The following is a 23,405-nucleotide window of genomic DNA, read 5'->3' as shown; positions in this document are numbered from 1 at the left end:
GCTAGTTTGAACATGCCATTCTCGCGATATGTTCGCTTTGGGGAATTCGTTCGTGATGTTCTCCATCCCCCTTTCTCAGAACCTTATCCATAAATATCAGAGTCTTCTGCAGTTAGAATTCTTGTTATTCATCATCAACACTCTCTTTCTTCATCTCTTTGTTACAACAATCTTTTTGGGTGTCATTCGTTTCGACAATGCGTCTTCGTCGTTTCATCCCCGAGCTTCTGCTCCTGGGCTCAACTACCCAAGCTCGACCTACGGACGAGTGCCCTGACGGTGTTTCTATCGTCAAGGTCCAGCCTGAAGTTATCGTTGGGCTTCAGCCTGTTAGTATAAGTGCTGTGTTCACTAGCAATACAGTGCTTACTATTGATGGGACGACGATTCCTATCACTGGTGCTCCTACTACCTTGGTCACTGCGTTTACTATCACCAAGACTTCGACTAGGTACATCACTGGGTAAGTTTATCCGTTCTTGAGCCTCGGAAGAGACGGGTCCTAATTGCTTGTATTTAGCAACCCGGAACCGTACTTTACTGGTCCCTATACGACCATCACTAGCAACAACCCCGGATCGAACCCCACTACGATCACCCGACCGCCCTCTGGCAATGATCACACTGGAACCGTTATCATAGTCAACCCATCGGGTGGCTCGGGCGGCTCTGGTGGTACGCGTCCCGCCTTCACCGGACCGTATACGACTATTACAAACAATGGACCTGCTGGAAGTCACCCAACCACTTTGACTCTTCCTCCCTCGGGCAATGACCCCAGCGGAACTGTTATCGTGGTTGTTCCCTCTGGTACTGGTACTCAGAGCAAGCCTTTCACCGGTCCGTATACGACCATAACGAGCGCTGGTCCGGGATCTCAGGCTACCACTCTGACACTCCCTCCTTCTGGTACTGGTGGTGTTGGAACTGTCATCGTTATTGATCCAACATCTCCTGGTTCCAAGCCCTCTTCTACCAACTCAGGTAAGTCTCCGGCAACGACTCTCACTATTCTACCATCTGGCACGGATAGCACTGGCACTGTTATCGTTATTGGACCTACGGCATCTTCTGGATCTGGACATGCTTCGTCTGGTGGCTCGGCCCATACCACGGCTGGAGGCTCTGGAGTCCCCAACCCCAGTTCTGTTACTTCAAAGGGCACCTTCACTGGTCCGTTCACCACTATTACTGGTATCAACACTGGTTCTGCTGGTACAACCGTGACACTCCCCCCATCTGGTACTGACTCCATTGGCACTGTTATCGTCTTGGAGCCTAGTACAAGTGCTCAGAAGACCACCTTCACAGGCCCATTCACTACTATCACTGGAGTCAACACTGGTTCTGCCGGAACTACAGTGACACTTCCCCCCTCGGGCACCGGCAGTGTTGGTACGGTCATTGTCCTTGAGCCAAGCACGACTGCCCAGAGGACGACCTTTACAGGGCCTTTCACCACAATCACTGGCGTCAATTCCGGCACCGCTGCTTCAACTGTTACCCTTCCCCCCTCAGGCTCGGATCCTACCGGTACTGTCATTGTCCTCGAGCCCAGTGTGACTTCGAAGCCAAGTACCTTCACTGGTCCCTTTACAACCATCACTGGAGTCAACACTGGCTCATCGGGCACAACTGTTACTCTTCCTCCTTCCGGTACAGGCTCCATAGGCACTGTCATCGTCCTTGAACCTAGCACGACTGGACCGCGAAGCACTTTCACTGGCCCCTTCACTACAATTACCGGCGTCAACTCAGGCAGTCTCACTGCAACACTTACGCTTGCGCCATCTGGCTCTGACCCAACCGGCACGGTTGTCATTCTCGAGCCTTCAGTCACTTCCCCTGCCTCTAGCTTCACAGGTCCCTTCACCACCATAACCGGAATCAACACTGGCACTGGCGTTGCAACTCTCACGTTGGCGCCGTCTGGAACTGACTCCACTGGAACTGTTGTAATTCTTGAGCCGTCTTCTTCTGCTCCTTCGAGCACTTTCACTGGTCCCTTTACTACCATCACAGGATCCGGTCCCATCCCAACCACCGTCACACTTCCTCCTTCAGGCGGTGACCCAAGCGGTACTGTTATCGTGATTGGCCCCCCTTCAAGCACAACCTTTACTGGTCCATTCACTACCATCACCGGTGTCAACACTGGTACTGGTTCCTCAACCGTCACACTTCCGCCCTCCGGCACCGATACAGTTGGTACTGTCATTGTGCTGGAACCATCCACGACCAAGACATTTACTGGACCTTTCACTACCATTACTGGCGTCAACACTGGTACTGGCTCCTCCACAGTAACCTTGCCTCCTTCTGGTACCGATACTATCGGCACAGTAATCGTGTTAGAGCCCTCAACAACCAGGACGTTCACGGGACCTTTCACTACTATCACCGGCGTGAACACTGGGACTGCAACTGGTGCCTCAACTGTGACTCTTCCTCCCTCTGGCACTGACTCAGTCGGCACTGTGATTGTCCTCGAGCCCTCGACTCGCACAACCTTCACGGGTCCTTTCACGACCATCACTGGCGTCAACACTGGCACCGGGGCTTCTACTGTTACTTTACCTCCTTCCGGTACTGACACCATTGGTACTGTTATCGTGCTTGAGCCTTCAACCAGCGCCAGTGCCACTGGGCCTTTCACTGGACCATTCACTACCATCACGGGCGTCAACACTGGAACTGCAACTGGTGCTTCTACTATTACCCTACCTCCTTCTGGCACGGACACCATAGGCACAGTCATTGTACTGGAGCCCTCCACTCGTACGACCTTTACTGGCCCCTTCACAACAATCACGGGTGTCAATACGGGAACTGCAACTGGCGCTTCCACTCTGACTTTGCCTCCCTCTGGTAATGACCCTACAGGTACCGTGATTGTTTTGGAGCCTTCTGTTTCAGCCCCAGCGAGCAGCTTCACTGGACCTTTCACAACGATTACCGGAGTGAACACTGGCACAGCAACTGGTGCTTCTACATTAACCCTCCCTCCTAGTGGCACAGATACTATCGGTACTGTTATCGTCTTAGAGCCTTCCACTTCTGCAGTCCCAACAACCTTTACTGGTCCTTTCACAACGATTACTGGAGTGAACACTGGAACTGCAACCAGCCCTTCTACTCTGACCCTGCCTCCTTCCGGCACAGATACAGTCGGTACTGTTATCGTCTTGGAGCCTTCAACTTCAACTCCAGCTTTTACTGGACCATTCACTACCATCACAGGCGTGAACACTGGCACAGCTACTGGAACCCAGACCGTCACTCTGCCGCCTTCTGGTACAGATACAATCGGTACAGTGATTGTCCTGGAGCCATCCACAGCTGCTACTCCAACCACGTTTACAGGCCCATTTACCACCATAACCGGAGTGAACACAGGCACAGCTACGGGAGCCCAGACCGTCACCTTGCCACCCGCTGGAACTGACACCATTGGTACTGTTATTGTGTTGGAGCCCTCAACTTCTGTTCCTCCTTTCACCGGACCGTACACTACCATCACTGGTGTCAACACAGGTACTGCGACTGGAGCCTCGACCATCACACTTCCGCCATCTGGAACAGATACAATCGGCACAGTCATTGTGTTAGAGCCTTCGACATCAGCACCTGCGTCAACATTCACTGGTCCATTCACCACTATAACCGGTGTCAGCCCAGGTACCGCCACAGGAGCCTCAACAGTCACTCTCCCACCGTCCGGAACCGATACCATTGGAACCGTCATCGTGCTCGAGCCATCGACATCAGCCTCTGCTTCCTCATTTACAGGTCCTTTCACCACGATCACTGGTATCAACACAGGCACAGGCACGGGGGTATCTACCATCACTCTGCCTCCAACAGGAACTGACACCATCGGAACTGTCATTGTTTTTGAACCTTCGACCTCAGCTCCTGCTTCGACTTTCACCGGTCCTTTCACTACTATCACTGGCGTCAACACGGGTACCGCTACTGGCACCTCTACCTTGACGCTTCCACCGTCAGGCACAGATACTATCGGCACTGTCATCATCCTCGAGCCCTCAACTTCAGTACCTGGTTCTACCTTCACTGGTCCCTACACCACCATCACAGGTAGTGGACCAATTGGCACAAGTATTACTCTGTCCCCATCTGGAACAGATCCTGTTGGTACTGTGATCGTGATCGAGCCCACGCCCGTTTCAACTGTATCCCCTGGAGCCACCGGAACTAGCGAGGGCTCAGGTGTTTCATCAACCTCTAATGGTTCTCAAGGTCAGTCAACGTCTTCCCCCGGAAGCTCCGACTCTGGCGCTTCAAACAATTCCGATTCCCCCTCCCAGCAAAGTTCAGATGTTTCTTCTTCCCCATCCTCTACCTCTGATTCCCTGACCGATGGCAACTCTGGTTCTTTGAGCGGAACTTCCAGTGGCTCTATAGTATCTTCGACTGGAGCTTCTTCAGGGGAGATATCAGGCTCTGTTACTGATAGCTCTGGGTCTGCCTTCAGTACCTCTGGTCCCGCACCCCAAGAGAGTTCAGGTGCTTCTTCTGAATCTTCAGTGTCGGATAGCCTGTCCAACGGTGGCACCGTTGGTACTGAGTCTTTGAGCAGTACCTTTACTGGCACCGATGGATCTTTGACTACTACTGCTGCTTCGGGAGTACCGCCAACCTCTGGCTCTCAAAGTCAAGAGACTTCTGGTGCTGGAGGCCCGGGTACTTCTGGCACAGCATCCCAACAGAGTTCAGAAGCTTCCGGCTCCCTTACCAACGGCAATACTGGTAGCACTGGCCTTGGCGAGTCTACTGGTTCTCCATGGGGTACTCTGTCAACCTCTACTCCAGGAAGCTCTGATGGAGCTTCAAGCACCTCTGGCACCGCGTCACAGCAGAGCTCTGATACCTCATCAGTCCCCGCTACAGAGACTGGTGGTAACACGGTTGCCCCCGGCTCCACTGGTACCACTTCTGGAGGTTCTCAAGCATCATCAACTGAGATTCCTTCTGGAGCTGTGTCCTCTGACTTCGTTTCAGAGACATCTTCACTAGGATCAGGTACTACATCTGAGACTGCCACCAATGGCAACACTGGCGGCTCTGAGTCTACCGACACCTCAGATGGCTCTGGCGTGTCTTCAACGGGACTTCCCACTGTCTCCACATCTGGCACTGGCGCAGGAACATCCTCAGACGGATCGGGTGCTTCTTCAACTCTAGGGTCGGAGACTAGTGGTAATACTGGCTCCGAATCTGCAAGCACCACGTCTGGTGCTTTCGAAGAGTCATCCACTGGACTTCCTTCAGGAGCTTCATCCTCGCAGTCCGGCTCAGAGATATCACCAATTGCATCAGGATCTTCTTCAGATACCGCAACCAATGCTAACACCGGCGCGTCAGGCTCTGCAACCACCACTTCCGGTGGCTTTGAAGTAACCTCCACTGAAGTTCCCTCGGTTTCGTCCTCTGGATCTGGTTCAGAGTCAAGCTCAGTTCCATCAGGTGCTTCCTCAGGTGCAGTGACCGATGGAAACACTGGCGGCCCTGAGACTGCAAGCAGTACCTCTGACGGCTCCGACGGATCTTCAACTGGAGTCCCCACTGGTGCCACCTCCTCTGGCTCTGGTACTGAGTCTTCCGGAGCCGAGACTTCTGGAGCTGGATCAGGCACTTCGGTTTCCCCCTCAGAGACTAGTGGTAACACTGGTGCCTCTGACACCACTGGGCCTGTCACCACAAGTACCACTTTGGCAGCCTCTGAAGGATCATCAACAGGAGTTCCCACTGAAGCTGCATCATCTAGCCCCAACGCTGAAACTTCTGGCACTGATACTGCTGGCAGTGAAACTTCCGGGGCTGGATCAGGCACTTCTTTGGCTTCAGTCTCTGAGACAGGTGGTAGCACTGAGGCCTCTGGCGCTACAAGCAGCACCTCTGATGTATCTCCAACAGAAGCTCCTACCGGCGAGACATCGTCTGGTTTTGGTGCTGGAACATCTTCAGCGGCAACTGGTGATTCCTCTGCTTCGCTTACGGATACTGGCAGCACTGATACCGCGGCCACTGCAAGCAACACCTCGGGTGCCTCTGAAGGATTCACAACCGGAGCTCCCACTGGTCAGACATCATCTGGCTCTGGTACTGAGACATCTGGAGCCAATTCGGGCGCTTCTTCCGCTTCAGTTACAGAGACTGACAACACTGGTGTCCCTACTGCGACAAACACCAACGGCTCTGAAGAATCTTCAACTGGCGTTCCCTCTGGTGCTACATCCTCTAACACCGGCTCTGAGATCTCCACAACTGGATTGGGTCCTTCAACCGCTGGAGAAGAGTCAAGTACTGGTGCCCCGGCTGGTACGTCTGATGGCTCTGAAGGCTCTTCGACAGGAATCCCCACTGGCGCTACTTCATCTGGTACTGGCTTAGAGACCTCAGGTGCTTCCTCGACAATTGTTGAGGAGTCAAGCACTGGTGCCCCTGCCTCTACCGCCAGTGCCTCTAGTGGTTCCGAAGGATCTTCAACTGAAGCCCCATCTGGTGCTACATCATCTGACTCTGGTTCAGAGACCACCCCCGCGGGATCGGTTGCTTCTTCTTCGACTACCAGTGCATCCGAAGGATCTGAAGGATCTTCGACTGGAGTTCCCTCCGGATCCGAGGCCTCGTCTGGAAGCTCTGGCACCTCTGAGCCTGCTGGTGCCACTTCATCTTCTGGACAAGGTGCATCTTCTTCAGCTTCGGCTCCAGAGACTGACAGTACTGGTGTTCCTGTCTCTACTAGCGGTACCTCTATTGGTTCAGAAGGTTCTTCTACTGAACTTGCAACTGAGTCTTCACCTAGCTCTGGTGTAGAGACCACTTCGACTGGATCAGGAGCTTCAACTGGCTCTGGCTCAGAGACCACCGCAGCTGGAGTATCTACTGAACCTACTTTCACCTCGTCAGGATTCATTACACGAGTTTCTAGTTCATCGTCGTCTTCCGAAGAGATCACTGACATTTCATCAGGCCCTGATACCTCTACTGGTTCTAGTTCTCCTGCCACCGGCGCTTCTTCAACCTCTGACTCAGGTGCCGCTACTACCTCATCGGAAACTGGAGCAGAGACTTCAAGCTCCGCTGGAGAGCCTTCAAACACTTCATCAGGATCTGATGGCTCCTCCACTTCAGGTACTCCCTCCGAGAGCTCCAACACCTCCGCCAACCCAGGAGAGTCTTCTTCTGCTGCTGGAGAGTCTTCTGGTATCCCTGCAGAGACTTCTTCCGGTCCTGGCTCTGGGACCACCGGTGCTTCGTCCTCTGGCGCAGGTGCCTCCACCTCATCGGGACCTGAGTCTTCTTCTACCTCTGGTGTTCCTTCTGAGAGCTCCAATACATCTGCCCCCCCTGCTGAGTCTTCGTCTGATGTTGGTGAGTCTTCCGGTACCTCAGGCGTTCCCTCAGAGGCCTCTTCAGACTCTGGCTCTGAGAGTGCATCAGCGTCCGCCACTTCTGGAGCCAGTGGAGAGTCTTCGACGGTTTCTTCATCTGGACCTGAGTCAACTTCCGGTGGATCTTCTGCTACAACCGATGCTGGCTCGGACACTTCGAGCACTGCAGCTACCGCTGGTGAATCCTCTGGAGCTTCATCTGCTTCTCCTGAGTCCTCTTCTGCCGCTTCGTCGATTCCCACTGAGACGACTGGCACTTCTACGGGCGCTGAAGAGTCCTCTGCTGCCACATCGGGTGCTGCTTCTGAGACTTCCAGTGGCTCTGCCGTGAACACTTCATCTGACAGTGGCGCCTCTTCTGAGCCTGCTACCTCCAGTTCCCCTGAGACTTCCTCGGGTCCCGCTGCCAGCTCGGGCGCTTCTAGTGATTCTTCCGCTGCTCCCACGTCTGCAGCATCTGAGGAGTCTTCTGCTACTTCGAATGGTCCTTCCGAGACTTCCAGTGGTGATAGTGCCAACAGCTCTTCAGATGTCGGTGCCTCATCAACCTCCGGCGCTGAAGCCACTACATCGGATGCTGCTGAGTCTTCGGTCACTTCGAATGCCCCTGCGGAGACTTCCAGTGACGTTGGTGTAAACACTTCATCTGATGGCGGTGCCTCTTCCGGTCCCGCTACCTCTAACGTTCCCGAGACTTCCTCAGGTGCCGCGACCAGTGACTCTCCCGCCAGCTCTACTTCTGCACCATCTGATGGATCCTCTGCTACATCGGATGTCCCAGCCCAAACCTCTAGTGATGCTGGCGCTAGCAGCTCCTCAGACACCGGTGTCTCGTCTACCGCTGAGGCTGAAACCTCATCTGCACAGGCCGGCGAGTCTTCACAGGCTACATCTGATGCCCCTGCTGAGACTTCCAGTGATGGTGGTGCCAATAGCTCTTCAGATGCCGGCGCTTCGTCTACCTCTGATGCTTCACCAACTTCGTCAGCCGGCTCTGAGTCCTCATCTGCTCCAGTTGAAGAGTCTTCGTCTACAGCTGATGTACCCGCGGAGACCTCAAGCGACGCTGGCTCATCTGCTGCTGCAACATCCTCCGATGCACCTGAGTCATCCTCATCCGGTAATGAGCCTACCAGCACTTCCGATGGCTCCGGCGCCACTTCTTCTCCCGCAACATCGAGTACCCCCGAGACCTCTTCCGATGTCCCCTCGGAGACATCCAGCGACGCAGGTGTCAACAGCTCCTCTGGTTCTGCCCCTGCCACCTCCTCTGCCGCCGAGACGTCTTCTGCCGGCACTGAGCCTACCAGCAGCGCAGCCGATACTTCATCAGCCGCTGCCGCGACATCTACTCTCGAGTCCTCCTCCGCTGCTCCCGAGACCAGCGCTGAGCCCACCTCATCCGCCTCAGAGACGTCTGCTGAGCCTGCTACAACCGAAGCCCCAACCTCCGCAAGCCCAACCAGTCCTGAGGCTCAGACGTCCTCCTCTGCAACTGAGTGTATCCCCTCGCCAAACGTTTCGGGTACTTGTACCGTGGCTCTCCCCGCTGCCTGTGCACAACTCGAGACTACCAACGGTCTAGCTCTTATCCCCGTCCTCGCTCTCTGCACCACTGCCCTCGGGCCCTATGCCGTTGGTAACGTTGCCTCCTGTCTCGCAACCACCCCCATCGTTGGCTCTTCTGGTTTGAGTATCTTCAACTGTGTCGTTGATGCCTTGGAAGAGCGTTGCATCACAACTCTTCCCGACGCTTGTACAGATCTGGCAAATGCCAATGGCCTTGAGCTTGTCGCTGATGTTGCCGTTTGCGCTGTTGCTCTCGGTCCCTTTGCCGCTGGAAGTGCTGCGACATGTCTGTCCACTGGCGACATCACTGGCTCTACAACAGGTACAAGCATCGTTGAGTGTCTTGAGATTGCTTTTGGCCTTGCATCCGGGTCAGGTACCGTTACTGGCATCCCATACTGCGCTGAGTCGACGACTACGCCAACGCCAACGCCTACGCCAACCCCTCAGCCGGCCTGCTTCACACTTCCCGATGCCTGTGAGTTCATTGGAAGTTTGACTGGTTCCGTCGCTATCGCTGTAGCCGCTCCTGCGTGTAGAACAGCACTCGGCGCTTACAACACAGGTACCGTGGCGTCTTGTACCACCTCGGGTATCGGTCTCTTCACGTCTGGCTCAGTTGTCGTTAATTGTCTTAACAATGCCCTCTCTGGGGTGTGTATCTCAACACTCCCAGCGGCTTGTTCCAGCTTGGCTGGGCAGAATGCCGTTCAGCTTGCTTTGAACCTTGGTGCCTGCGACACTGCTCTTGGTCCTTTCGGAGAGGGAGCGGCGGAAGATTGCTTGAGCGTTCTTGAGGGCAGCGGCGACGCTGTTGTGAGCTGTCTCAACAATGCACTTTTCTTTCCCACTACGGCTAGCTTGGCTAGATAATGGTAAACCCTAGTATGTCTGGGCGAGAGGATGGAGTGTTTGTCTGTGGGAATTTTCTTTTTGTAATCTTTTCCTTGAGTAACTTATTAAATCTTGGAGAATATTAGTATCATTCCGATAACTGTTATGGATGATCTTATAGGCCACATCGTGCTTATGGGTCCAGGTAACTCAAAAGCTGGCCAACCAATCAAATGATATTAGCTAAGCGATTGGTTTTAATCCATGTGATGAACAAAATAACCGCTGTGCCAAAGGCCTAAGAAAGTGTAGGACCTACACTTGGGGCCCAAGGTAATAGGGCTTGTATTTCGTATAATACCCCTTGGGGAGCAAGAAAACACCGGACCTCGATATAGGGTATTAAAATAAACTTAGCAAAAAGTAACCTAAACTTAGGCTTGTTTACCTAAGTATTTTTATCATTTAGGGCTAAGGTCTTGGGTTTTCTTTCCTCCCCTAGCCTGTTAACGCTTGAGTACAGGGCCTATAAGCATGATGTGGCTCTATGGAATAGTCACTGAGCTAGTACTGTAGCTCGTAATAGTCAATTCACTTCCTTTCTACATACTACTATATCAAGCCCTCAAGTCCTTTGCCTTTCATTCCTTGTGCATAGCCATGTCATCCATCTTCTTCTGTCCAATTGCATTAGCACCGACAGGAGCATCAGGTCCATCAAAGATCTCTGCCACCTCCTCAAGAGAATAACCCTTCGTCTCTGGGAAGAAGAAGAAGATCAAAGTCAAGTGGACAGCAATCGCGACACACCAAACAATATAGTACTTCCAAGCAATAGCTTCCATAGCAACAGGGTTAGCAAAAGCGTTGTAAACACCCGCCAAGTTGCCAGTGAGCTGATACAGCATAGATGCCTTTGCACGGAGCGAGTATGGTGTGACCTCCATGATATAAGTGGCTCCGATGGGAGAACAGGCGTGATACCAGAAAGAGAAAACAAAGATCATGGCCAGAACTGCACCAGCATAGCCCATGTGTTCAAAGTTTTCCTGCTGGTTGCGAGCAGAGCAAATTGTCCAGATGATGTATGATACACCCATACCCGACATGCCAACGAGGAAGAGTCTGCGTCGACCAAATTTGTCAATCATGGTGGCGAAAACGACGGCTGACAGGAAACCCCAAATTTGGAGACCAGCATTGAGAAGAAGTTGGGTCTTGTGGTCGGTGATGTTGATCGAGTTGAGGACCTTGGCGAGATAGTAAGAGGTGAGAGCGTTACCAGACCACTGCAGCATGGCGGGGATGTACAGAGCAAGGAAGAATCGATGCCAGTTGCCGCGAGTAGAGATCCACTCGGCCCAGCGCGACTTCTTCTGAACCTTCTCGATCTCGAGTGTCGCTGTGATCTCAGCCATCTCAAAGCGGGCCAATCGAGAGTTGGGATCTCCGTAACCGTGCCACTTAACAAGAATATCCTTAGCTTCCTGATAGCGACCCTTGTAGATGAGCCATCGAGGAGATTCAGGTGCAAACAGGACCAACGAAGCCTGAACAACAGAGAAAGCACCCTGAAGAAGACTGGGAAGACGCCATGCCCAAGAGCTCTGCATCTGGAAGCTTCCGTACGTGACCCAAGCCGCAATGATTGCACCCAGTGGCCACGAGACCATCATGAAAGATGTCATCTTTCCGCGATGTGTCGGGTATGTAACTTCGGAGAGGAGAGGAGGCGCCGCAGTGGAAACAATACCGAGACCGAAACCGATGATGAAGCGCGAAGCAACGAACATGCCATAATTATACGAGCAGGTCTGGACAATCGCGCCAACAATTATAGTAATCGATCCGATAAAGATAGGTTTTCTTCGTCCAAGCCAATCACAGAGTTGGGATGAAATGAGGATGGAAATGAGAACACCACCGTTGGGTCCAAACGTCATAGCGCCGAGACGCGTCCCCTTGGGTTGGCCGAAATATTCCTGCCATTGAGGCAGCGACTGCGCTCCATTGAGCATACTCGCGTCAAACCCGGTAGCGGTTTGAGTCAAGAGACCGCTGAGGAGGAGGAGGTTGAGTTTCCATAATGTCCAGTCGGAGTACCATGGCTTGCGATCGCGGGGAATGACATCGGCGAGGACGAGACCCTGGAAGTCATTGGCGTCGGCGTCGGGGAGGTGAGTTTCTTCGGCAATTTGCTTCGACATCTTGAAGAGAAGAACACTTGACTCAAGTGGAGGTAAAGATGGTTGAGTCTGGTGTTTGTGTTTCGTTTTGACGATCTCCACAGTCCTTTATATCTATCAATCCGACTTTGTGGGGTTGGAACCAAGGTGACAGTGACATTTCCCTCTCCGGTAGATGAACCGAGGAACTCGTACCATTCATCAACCCCAAAACTTGCTTGTGGGGGAGACTTGGGCCGATGCCCGCTGCGTGTCTGCGGGTTTTTTACCCCGGATCTACCCCAGATTCGTTAACGCGCCGTGGAGTCTTTGCGCTCGGTTTGGTTAGAGGGTGAATCCCCGCACGTGAGCGTGACCAATATTCTTGGTTCGGGGCAAACGGAGCCGATGGGGGCATTGGACCGGCAGCGGGAGAAGGGCCGGAGGTCGTTACCCCGGGCATTTCGATGCCGAATTTTCAGATCATTAACGCGAAAAAAGGAAAGAATATGCAGATGACTGGCGAGTTTGTTGCAGCTAACTCGTACGCTTAATTGGCATGGAGATCATCAATGTCGCTCAATTTATTAGTCATCCTTGTAATAGTGTAAAGATACAGGGTAACTTGAGGTGTAACGAGTACTGAGGATTAATTGATCACGTCATTACCTTGATTGCATAGAATACATGGAAAGAAATTGTAACAACAGGCTTGGATCATTCTAGCATTGCTTATAGACGTTGCTGCGACGGTTTCAATTGTTGAACGCAATGGCATTACTACAAATCGTCACGGGAAAGAGTGAACTATAACGTAACCCATAAAGCATAAGTCAAATCAGAAAGTTTCTCGGATTGAAAACTTACATCAACTTGTGCTGTGCGCCAGAGTGCTTAATAATATAATATATATCTAGGTCTCAGTTAACTCACGATATACTGTAAAGTTTTCATCGTCTTTTACATATATTTTGCAGCAAGCAGTTAATTGCATTGCTTGTGAAGTTATCTTATCAAGGATAAGATAAGATAATAGAACACAAGCTAAGATAAGCTCAGACAAAACCACTAATCCGGAGCAAGTCCTCCACTGTTCACGATTTAGACACGAATTAAATCGAGTAGAACTACACTCCCGCTCTCGAATTCCTGCTGGGAGCCCAATGACACCAAAGTTCTCACTATGCCTCTCTTGCCTCTCTACCATACATGGACTATTGGCAACAAAATGCATGTCTCAGGCCTTCAGTTAGCCACCAAGAGCTGAAATGCTGAATTGGGTCAAGCGCTCATGGGCGTGAACTGTAGGGACTCACTTCTGAGAACCGCCAACTGAGGGAATACGACCTCACCAGAGGGGTAATATGCTCAGCGATTAAACAGATGCGAAAGTAGCTTAGCGTCGAGCCTGGAGTTGCAACCTGCTTTACGAAATGGGTTCCTAAAACACTTCAATAGGTATACTCAGCTAGCCACTGACTGGGCAGTAGTGAGTTGGCAACTAGGCTAACCTGAATCAAGCTCGGGTCTAGAACCCTACGTATCCATTTCCTATCACATACCTTTCAGCTTTCAAGCCTACATGCATTTCGTGGCGTATGCAATGTGCTATCTTGTGATGATTATGGACACATATGTTTGTGATTGAGAATTTGGGAGTAATGTGATGGCAAAATACTGGAATTTCAGCCAGCCACTTGAGTTACGCCGCCGACAAACATAGGTCACACAGCAATGTCCCGACTCACTCCCATTTCTCGTGCGAAATATTGAAAAATTCTATAAAGAACAACAGCTGTCGCTGAAAGGTTGAAACTATGACAGATGTATTACCACAATAGTATCACAAACTGAGAAGAACAATGGCCGACTCTTCCAACCTCGATAGAATCGAGTTCCTGACTCATGAGATCCATTCGGAGAGTACTATCCCCCTCCTCCAATATTTCATTAAATGCAAGGAGGAGGATAGAACCGGCTCTGAAGAGCTTTTTCATCAAGTGAAAGGAAAGATTGGCCACCGTGATCGCGAGATCCCTGATGAGGCTGTACAGCTTCAGCAAGTTTTGCTTTCACTCATTGCCAATGGCCCTAGGAAGGACGGTGAGAAACTCGATGGAACACCGACGGTAAGTGCACATTTGCGTTCATCCACACAGCCTGACCAAGACCTAGGTAACCATTGTCGGAGCGGGAGTTTCTGGTCTGTGCGCCGGCTACGAACTGAAAAAGGCTGGGTTTAAAGTCACGATCCTGGAAGCTTCTTCACGAGTTGGCGGTCGAGTCAAGACATTCCGAGAGCCAACCTTTGCCCATGGTCTTCATGGCGAGGGCGGTGCTATGCGTATTCCAGCCAACCACTACTTGCTGCACAAGTACATCGAGAATTTCGGACTTAAAGACGATCTCTTTGACTTCGAGATGAAGAACAAGTTCATATATATCTCCGGCTATGGTGAGACGATCACCTATGATCATTTCAACTATCTGCTGAAACATCGGGATGGAAAGCTTCTTACTCTTTTCCCTGGTCTTCGGGAGTGCGAAAAGGGAAAGACGTGTGATGATCTTTTCACGCATGCGGTGAAGCCAGTCGTGAAACGCTTCTGGGAGGTCTATGACTGCGAAGCTAAGAATCCTAAAGTCCCAGAGGAATACGATATGGAGGCAGTGAAGAAAGCATATGCTGCCATCACCGAAGAGTTTGATAAGTACAGTCTGCGATCTTATTTGACCGATGTAGCGAAGTGGACTGAAGATGCTCTGAATCTCTATGATCTTGGAAACGCTCACGTCGTGTTTGAGAACGGGTTTATCGAGTCCTTCAAGGACGCGTTTCTGTCAAGCAACAAGGGTGGTGACCAGGCTGGTATGCAGCAGCTCCAACAGGGAATGGATGCAGTGCCGGATGCGTTTGTCTCTACCAAAAGAGGAAAAGGTAAGTCGTCGGTTCGCCCGGGCGTGCATGTGCCTTCGCTGACATGACCTTATCACAGACTCATTGGTAGATGATATCATCTACGGCGCGAGAGTTACTGAGATTGGAGAAGCCGAGATGAAGGATCCCCAAGTCCCCTTCCAGCCCCAAGTCAAGGTGACATACGAGGTTACTGCCAACAGCTTGAAAAAATCCATCGCATCAGACTACCTTATTCTCGCCATCCCGTACACGGCGCAACGAACAATTGCCAAGTCTAAGCCTTTCGTCCCCATGCAGGAAATGGCAGTTAGAGACGTGCGCTACGTGGAAGTCACCAAGATTCTGCTTCAGTACAAAGAGAGATGGTGGAAGGACGTCTTCACCAAAGCAGACCAAGGCTTAGACGGTGGTCTTGTCAGCGATCTTCCAATTCGCTACACCATGTTCCCGGTAACAGAAAAGAACAGCCAGTTCGAACATTCCAGCCGTGGTGTCATCATGGCAGCATACACCTTTGAACAAGACGCCACTATCCTTGGATCCCTTTCCCCAGACCGACGAATCCAGATCGCCGCTGAGAACCTCAACAGGATCTTCCCTGAAGCCAAGTCACTTGACCTGCTCGAAGCTGGAGCATCGCAAGTCTTCCCAGCTGATGAGCTGGCTGGTGGAAGTGCATTTTGCTACTTTGGTCCAATGCAGAAGACCAAGTTCTTGAATGTTATGCAGAAGCCGGATTGGGAGAATAGAGTATTTTTTGCGGGTGAGCAGGCTAGCTTCACTCACGGATGGATTCAAGGTGCCTTTGAGGCTGGACTTCGATGTGTTCTGCAAATCTGGTCCGCTGCTGTTGAAGGAAAGGCACAGTGAGTAAGAGTATAGGAGGCTTTAATCTGATCGCCCAAGTTTATTTTTTGTATGCATTTCATATCTTTCTCTAATCACACATCATAACCACGAAACTCCATTCAGTATCTTGTTCCGGTGGTGAATTCTGGCTTCCTGTTACCAGGACTAGCAAAATACTTGTTAAACTTATAACGGGATGCGAGAAGACTTAGCTCTCGGTGGCGATACAAGCTCTCAGTTACGAATCTCAAATGCACATATTATATCTAGTTCCCGACTTGGACATGATGCCCACGATGCCCCAAATCGTAGCCACCAATAACGGCATCCTGCGGTGGATACTGGGAGACCCCAGCTGCTTTCGTCTACGATGAGACATAGCCCAAGCTTAAATCTTAATTATACACATTTATAGCACAGTTATTACATAGCAAGGCAGAATGCTAGGGACGAACAAAGTGCCTCAAGCCATTAGGGTAAAAAGACCCTGTTAGTGATCGCCAAGCCCCGTTTCGGAATTGCTCAGCCCCGTTTAGTAAAATTGGTAGACCACCACTTAAATCCTTTCTATTAAAAGGACCCCAATTCCACTTTAATTATACATGGATATCCATGTATACAATTTCGCCAAGAAACGGAATTCCGTTTAATACCCTTGCATTTAAGTAGTTAAGCTTCTTTAAGGTCCCCAGATTTAAACTGCGCAGCATGACAGGCACAACTGGGCTATGCACATCCTTTCTTGAAAATCCTCTCATCAAAATCCTTTGCGAGAACTCATTTCCGGCGATGGCCAGATTATATAGAAATGGAGAGAAAACGAGGCTATGCAGCCGAATAAAGTAATATAAGAAACCGCATCACCTCTGACAATAAACGATAGTCAGCCAACTACTTCTGCTTCATTACAATCAATCATTCTCAAGACTCTACAGCCATGGCTCCTACCATGAATCGAGTGGCGGCCTTTGGCCTTTTACTCCTCGGTCTCCCTTCAAGCACTCTCGCCAAGCCAATAGAAATACAGCCCCGCCAAAATGTCCCTGGCGACACGCCTTTCGTCAGCTTTGATGCTTGCAGTGATTCTCAACGCCAGGACATCGAGAAAGCTTGGGCCGATGTGGTCACGCTTGTCGGCGTTTCAAAACAGTTCAATCCTCCTGGTACGATCGAGTCGAGAATCTTCGGAGATGACATCAACTTAAGATTCGAGGATATATCGCGTATATACAGTGAGAGCCTCTGCCTTGTGTCAAGCTGCAAGAGTCACGAGCTAACAGTAGACAGCTATTTTCCACAATATCGAGGAACTGAGTAAGAACGGGCGCAAGATGCAGATTTCTTGCCAAGATGTCTACCAGGACCACAGGGGAGCGAATGACCAAGTTACATGTGGAAATGTGATTCAGTCTTCATCTGGCTCCATCGGTGCCTACGCATTTTCCACCGAGGCGACCATCGAGAAGTCCACCATTGTTCTTTGCGATCCCTTTTGGGCGCCCGGCCAAGAGTTTCTGGGGGAGATAGTTGACAATCTCCGAAAGGCGCCAGAAGGTGACAGAAAGAACCCGAATCTCATGGTCGGCAAGGGTAAAATTCTGCTTCACGAGCTGACACACCTTCCCGCACTGGCAGAGACATCGACGAATGACGGTGAGTGGTTTTCGTCGCAATGATAATTGAGCTACAAATGCTGACGGAATTCTCAAGTTATTGTCACCGATCAACTTCTCAATGACGACTCGAATGTGAAGGCGTATGGGATTAGAATGGTGGAAAGATTCGCCAGAAACAAAAATTGGCGTGCTCGTACGGCCAAGAATGGTAGGCAGCAAGCAACCTCTACAAGATTTGGCACTGACTGATTCTTTTATTTACAGCTGATAGCTACGCATGGTATGCGACCGAGAAGTACTTTGAAGGCATGTTCGGCACGCCCAACGCAGCCTATGAGAAGAGAGATGGAGAAGAGGATGATACTCCGACTGAGGATCCAGCGCCTCCCGCAGGTCCCACCAAGGCACTCAACATCATCCTCGAGAACAAGCGTCACGGAGTCCCGATGGACAAAGACTTCTACGACACAATGAACTGGTTATTCTACTCCACCGACTATGGGACTGCATCGCAGTGTGCGCTCAACCCGGCTCTCGCCATTAATGCCGACGTATCTATTGATACCCTTTCGATTGATGCGCTGAGAGATGACCACTTTCCTGGCGGCACATTTGATGTCAAGACTCAAGATGGAGACTGCCAGTATAAGAACGATGGCACAGGAAACCCAGGAGCCTTGTGGTGTGATGACCAGGGACACTCATGCAGGGCACACCCAGACAGGCGGACTTTCACTTATTGCCGTGATCTTGACAAGTCTGCGCAGATCCAGCATGCAGCTATGGTTGTTTGTGAGTGGTAGCCTTGAACTCTTGGTCACAAAGGGTGCTAGTCGGTATATTTGAAACTGATGTTAGTCTCGACCTTGGAGTAATGGGTAGGACTCATGCCGAGTTGGATAGTTCATTCTGTTCAACCTTGTATATATTTGTGAACCTTTTCATCGATAGATCCATTACTGTAGTATATATACATACATATCCTGAAATAGCTATACACCCCTTAAATATAGTGAGAAGCTAGTCTGTGGCAAGACTTGTGACCCAAGTCAAGCAAACCAATAGTGAATGCTGGGCTATCGGCTGGTCGACTACTATCCTGAAAGATAGGATAAGGCCAGCTGTCGGCGGCTTGGCTATTCTAGACGTGAATCCAATCCAGGTTGCGTGGTGCAAATTAAGCTAAAAGAGTATCGTATTCCATAGCCATATTAATGTTATCGGTGATTTCCTTTTTACTATCATTCTGAATTTAGTGTCGGCCAGGTAAAGGGCCCAATCGCAGGATACCTGGGTTTTAAGCCTTGTTCAATCGCTTCGCTTCAATCTGCACCGACTCAGGAATCCACTCTTCCAAACTCTCACCCTCCGGCTTCCAACCAAGATACTTCCTCGCCCTCTTAGCCTCACCACGACTGTTCAACCCCCACGAAAGAGCCTGGAATCCCAACTTCTTCTGTGCCTCATCAACATCGAGAACCTTGGTCTCATCACTTTCAATAACGCCCTGCTTCTTAGCCTCCTTGGCAATGAGAGCAGAGATCTGGCTCCATTTATGCTTTCCGTTCTCAGCGAAGAAATAACCCTTTGGACCCCAGATTTCCTGCTCGTCAGAATGTTTCTCGTTCGAAGCAGCGCGCTCAGAGAGAAGAACGATGAGGTTGGAGAGATCATGGACATGTACATTGTCCCACTCTGTCTCGCCAGCGCCGATGATGGGGCCAAAGCCTTTCTCGAGAGTCGTCTCGGTCAAGCCTGGGATTTGACGGCTTCGCTGGTTGGAGGGTCCTCGGCCGGTTCCGTAGATGGTAGGAGGGCAGACAATAGCAACCTTTACTGCGCTGGGATCCTTGGCAGCTTCGTCGAGAACAATCTTGTCGACGTCGCGGTGGAAGGCGGTGTCAGGCAGAGAAGTGACCTTGTCGACTCCTTCGAGATCATTGTAGGCTTGTTCGGGAAGAGGACCTTCTCCGTAGCGCTTGTTGTCCATGTCATACCAGCAGAGAATGCCTGTACCGCTGATGTGAATCCAGTATCCGGGGTTTGAGCTCGAGTGGGTAGATCGCAGACCGGCAGCGATAGCTTTGGCAGCTCCTTGGTGGTCAGAACTATCAGCGGTATCTAAGCTTGTCAGTACAATAGAAAATAAATCACTGCAATTGCTTATACTCACGAACAACTATGTCGGCCTCAGAAGCCGCCTTCTCAATGACCTTGGAGTCATCCAAGGATCCAATCGCCAGCTTTACATCAGGGTATTGCTTCTGCACATCCTTTCCCTTATCCTCGCTACGGACAAGGATGGTATACTTCCAATCAGGATGCGCTTTATGCAATGCGTAGAATGCATCACCTCCAATGAAACCGGTGGTGCCAGTACTAAGCGAGGGGTTCAGCGTCAGCTTACGGTGACATTGGGGAGAGAACCTTACATAAAGACGCTCTTTGCAGCCATTTTTAGAAATTCGTTCAGATAAATCGTTTGATATGAGTTTAATAATTCTGATGATGTCTTCGAGAAGAGGTTAATGAAATAGACTTATAGACTTCGATTGCTGAGATATCAAAGACGTCAAAAGAAGCACAGTGACGTCATGCTGAGCAAATGGCCCCTCATAACGTTAATGGCTTAGCAATCTGTTAAGAATTGCACCAGAATTACATACACTGACTAACAGCTGAACATCAGCTCCATTTTGCTGTGGATAAGGTCTTTTCCAGAAGAATGATTTAATGGGCAAGCTTGCTTTTCAATCAATTTTATTTTACATGACGTGCTCGAGGTCAAAGTCGCATTCATCTCTCTTCTAGAAATTTCCTAACAGCAGACCCGAAAGCCAAGTCCGACCAAATGAATTGGTTCAATATGTCGCTTATATCAGACCACGAATCGTAAAGGTCGGGCCTTTCGAACCACGTCGAACGCAAAAGTGCTGTGTAACCTGAACGTACAGGCCCAACAGGAGCAAACACCCCGCCAATACAGATTAGCCAAAGCAACAAGTCCGCATGCTCATCCCATACAGGCTCATGACGGACTTTTTCAATTTCTTTGAGGAGTTGCGCGGTAATATTGGACTTGCAAGTTAGCGAGTGCTTCCAGAGGTTGCATGGAGACTCACAGGAATTACTAAAGCGCACCAAACTTTGCAGCACAGCATTACTGAGCACATGTACGCTGCGAGATGGCAAGCTTTGGATATCGGGCAAGTGTTCGGCAGAGCCTGAAGACGAGATTGTATGGATGCTGTGTGACTGTTGATGTTTACCGTTGAGACTGGCCGGCCAGTACGTTGATAAATGTTTCTGATGCACTGGAGTGCGTGAATATCTCTGACTATATCCAGGAATTCTTGGCTGAATAGATGGGAACGTATTTGAAAGCCCAAGGGCAGCTCAAAAAAGTCTGGAGCTATTGAGTCTCTTTCCCATCGCAGGTCGGTAAAGGTCGTATGGTCGACAATGCGTTTTGATCCAACCATGATTGAAGAGTTCAAGTCCTGCCTGTCAAAGGGTGAGAGAAGACCTTGGGTTATGGAGATATACATACCAGAATATGGCGCGTTTGATGCCTTGAGTGAGATTAACGACGATTGGTTCACAGGCATTGAGGAGGTACTGTATTGCCCCCATGTGAAGCTGGACTTGTGAAGTTGTGCCAAGCCGTGCCTGGTAGGTTAGTACGTGTATACTTTCATATGAGAGAGGATCTCACCTCAACGCCGACTAGTAACAGTATGGCACCAATAGTTGACTCTGACACGACTTTGTCGGGCATACTGATTCTTTCACGAATATGCTGGATCGCTTGACCTCGGTATACAAGACATTCCTTATTAATGACTCCGCCGTTTGCAGTGAAGGCCAAGGACAGCATGAAGGCATTTAAGAGAGCAGGATCGACGAGCCCAGATCGGAACACCGATTTGAAATTCTGAAAGTCATCCTCAACGCTAAACACAGGCTCGGGAGCCTGGCGGGCGTTAACTGGGATTCATTAGCAAGATTCCCAAGGGCTTCTCAGAGGACTCACAGTCGTTCAGTAAGATCTGTAGCCGTTTGGAGTCGATGGCGAGACTTTGGAACGGATCAAGCAGGCTGGCTGATAGTGAAACAGGCGATGGGATAGTGCGCTTGGTGCAATGCCTTCTGCAGATACTTCTCGTTTGTTCCCGTTCGTCTTCTATTGTTCTCACAGCGAAATGTTGCATAGACTGTTGTTGCATTTGTCGTTTTTTCTGTAACGCCTGTTTCACTGCATGTGATCGAGCGAGGCGTTTGGCAGCCTTATCACTGGTCTTATCCGGAGGTCCCTGTACAGTGACGAACTGAAAGTGCGCCACTAATCATGGTCAGTACACACTGTAAGGGTTGACTGCAAAACATACTCTTTTTCTCCTAGATTGGGTCCTCGTAGCGCACCGAGTATACAATTGTGGCAAGTATTATGGCGCCATTAATGCAAGAAGACCTGATATCTTGGTTGTGTCTCACTCTCACCGTAAGCTTCACGCTGCTTAGAAATCGTCCACCGCAAGATCCACATTTCCCCTGCTGTAGATCCCCTAAACCGTCTTGGGCAACATCTCGTTTCCTATTTCGGAAGTATCTCGTTCCTGCATCGAGGGCAACCTCATTTCCATATCTTGACAGTTCTAAGGCTTAAGCACGAGGTCTAAGCGTCAACGTTTTGATAGAACATGATCGATAATTTAATCATGGTAGATTTATAAGCTTGTAATCTTCTGATGCCTTTATTGCAAACTCTTGTATGTCATCAGTCCGAAATCCCAAGCTATAAAGCGAGCAAGATGGACGGGCGATGGAAGAATTTCCCATCATTCAGTCTTCACTGAACAGTCTTGAGCCTACATCATCTACCTCGATAAAACTTCAATAAACCGCAACCAACATGACAGAGTCACGCCTTTTCCAGCCCATGAAGATCGGCAACATCAGAGTCCAACATCGCATTGGCATGGCCCCTCTTACACGTCTTAGAGCAAGCATTGACCGTGTACCCAACGCCCTTATGAAGGAGTACTACGGCCAGCGCGCTTCCATACCTGGCACTCTCATCATAACCGAGGGTACTCTTGTCTCTCCTGCTGCAGGTGGAGGTTTCGCCAGAACACCTGGAATCTGGAACAAAGAGCAAGTCAACGCCTGGAAAGACATCACGGATGAGGTGCACCGGAAGGGCAGTTTCATCTTTGTACAACTGTTTGCAATGGGTCGTGCTGCAACTATCGAAGTTGCGAAAGACGAAAGAATCGACATTATCGGACCGAGTGCAAACCCGATTGAAGGCAGTCCCGCGCAACCTCGAGCGATGACCTTGGATGAGATTCTTGAAATGATTCAGGCATTCGTCACTGCATCGGAGAATGCTATCAAAGCCGGCTTCGATGGTGTTGAGATCCATGGTGCCAATGGCTACTTGCTCGACCAATTCCTCCAAGACGTCAGCAACCAGCGCAACGACAAGTACGGCGGCAGCATTGAAAACAGGTCTCGCCTTATCACTGAGATCCTTGAACGCGTTGTACAAGCCATAGGCCCAGAGCACGTTGGTATTCGTCTCAGTCCATGGAGTACCTTCCAGAGCATGCGCATGAAAGACCCAATCCCTCAGTTCACGGACATAATCAACAAGGCCAGCCGTCTGAACTTGGCCTATCTTCACTTGATCGAGTCGCGCATATCGGGTAGCCAAGACTATCAAGATCATGGTAGCGAAAAGCTCGACTTTGCGTATGATATCTGGAAGGGGACGTTTTTAATTGCCGGTGGGTATAAACTCAAAGAAGCGGAAAGGCTCGTTGACGAAGAGCATCCTGACAAAGAGATCATGGTCATGTTTGGAAGGAACTTCCTGGCGAACCCGGACTTGGTGTATAGATTCAAGGAGGGCTTGGAACTTAACCCCTATGAGAGGAAGACGTTCTACAGCAGCGATGTCGAGGGTTATGTCGATTACCCGTTTGCCGTTAGAAAGGACGCCGCGGTTTCGAAGTGATTTCGGATTAGTTGG

General features: G+C 50.4%; 7 protein-coding genes; 4 read left to right on the top strand and 3 right to left on the bottom strand.

Annotated features, from left to right (window-relative positions):
- Positions 1-197: 197 nt before the first annotated feature.
- FFUJ_00144 (uncharacterized protein) lies at positions 198-9,860 on the top strand (the record flags this gene model as incomplete). XM_023573621.1 has 2 exons in its annotated part: positions 198-463; positions 521-9,860. The coding sequence occupies 2 exons, from the start codon at positions 198-200 to the stop codon at positions 9,858-9,860; spliced, it is 9,606 nt and encodes a 3,201-aa protein (XP_023425311.1).
- A 602-nt stretch (positions 9,861-10,462) lies between these two features.
- Positions 10,463-12,028, bottom strand: FFUJ_00145 (related to hexose transporter protein; the record flags this gene model as incomplete). Its single annotated transcript, XM_023573620.1, has 1 exon — positions 10,463-12,028. The coding sequence occupies one exon, from the start codon at positions 12,026-12,028 to the stop codon at positions 10,463-10,465; it is 1,566 nt and encodes a 521-aa protein (XP_023425310.1).
- A 1,820-nt stretch (positions 12,029-13,848) lies between these two features.
- On the top strand, positions 13,849-15,776 carry FFUJ_00146 (uncharacterized protein; the record flags this gene model as incomplete). XM_023573619.1 has 3 exons in its annotated part: positions 13,849-14,115; positions 14,162-14,924; positions 14,983-15,776. The coding sequence occupies 3 exons, from the start codon at positions 13,849-13,851 to the stop codon at positions 15,774-15,776; spliced, it is 1,824 nt and encodes a 607-aa protein (XP_023425309.1).
- Positions 15,777-16,692: 916 nt separating this feature from the next.
- FFUJ_00147 (uncharacterized protein) lies at positions 16,693-18,174 on the top strand (the record flags this gene model as incomplete). XM_023573618.1 has 4 exons in its annotated part: positions 16,693-16,987; positions 17,043-17,408; positions 17,466-17,579; positions 17,636-18,174. 4 exons carry the CDS (start codon positions 16,693-16,695, stop codon positions 18,172-18,174), a joined length of 1,314 nt encoding a protein of 437 aa, XP_023425308.1.
- Positions 18,175-18,668: 494 nt separating this feature from the next.
- FFUJ_00148 (related to nucleoside-diphosphate-sugar epimerase) lies at positions 18,669-19,786 on the bottom strand (the record flags this gene model as incomplete). XM_023573616.1 has 3 exons in its annotated part: positions 18,669-19,492; positions 19,545-19,750; positions 19,779-19,786. 3 exons carry the CDS (start codon positions 19,784-19,786, stop codon positions 18,669-18,671), a joined length of 1,038 nt encoding a protein of 345 aa, XP_023425570.1.
- Positions 19,787-20,167: 381 nt separating this feature from the next.
- Positions 20,168-21,917, bottom strand: FFUJ_00149 (uncharacterized protein; the record flags this gene model as incomplete). XM_023573615.1 is given in 6 exon segments in its annotated part: positions 20,168-20,626; positions 20,641-20,875; positions 20,922-21,040; positions 21,087-21,358; positions 21,405-21,713; positions 21,866-21,917. The coding sequence occupies 6 exon segments, from the start codon at positions 21,915-21,917 to the stop codon at positions 20,168-20,170; spliced, it is 1,446 nt and encodes a 481-aa protein (XP_023425590.1).
- Positions 21,918-22,283: 366 nt separating this feature from the next.
- FFUJ_00150 (probable NADPH2 dehydrogenase chain OYE2) lies at positions 22,284-23,390 on the top strand (the record flags this gene model as incomplete). The annotated part of the gene is made up of 1 exon (XM_023573614.1): positions 22,284-23,390. One exon carries the CDS (start codon positions 22,284-22,286, stop codon positions 23,388-23,390), a length of 1,107 nt encoding a protein of 368 aa, XP_023425307.1.
- Positions 23,391-23,405: the final 15 nt, after the last annotated feature.

Source organism: Fusarium fujikuroi, chromosome FFUJ_chr01 (genome assembly GCF_900079805.1).
Source record: "Fusarium fujikuroi IMI 58289 draft genome, chromosome FFUJ_chr01".
Taxonomy (NCBI): domain Eukaryota; kingdom Fungi; phylum Ascomycota; class Sordariomycetes; order Hypocreales; family Nectriaceae; genus Fusarium; species Fusarium fujikuroi.
This window is presented reverse-complemented; position numbering and strand designations above follow the sequence as displayed.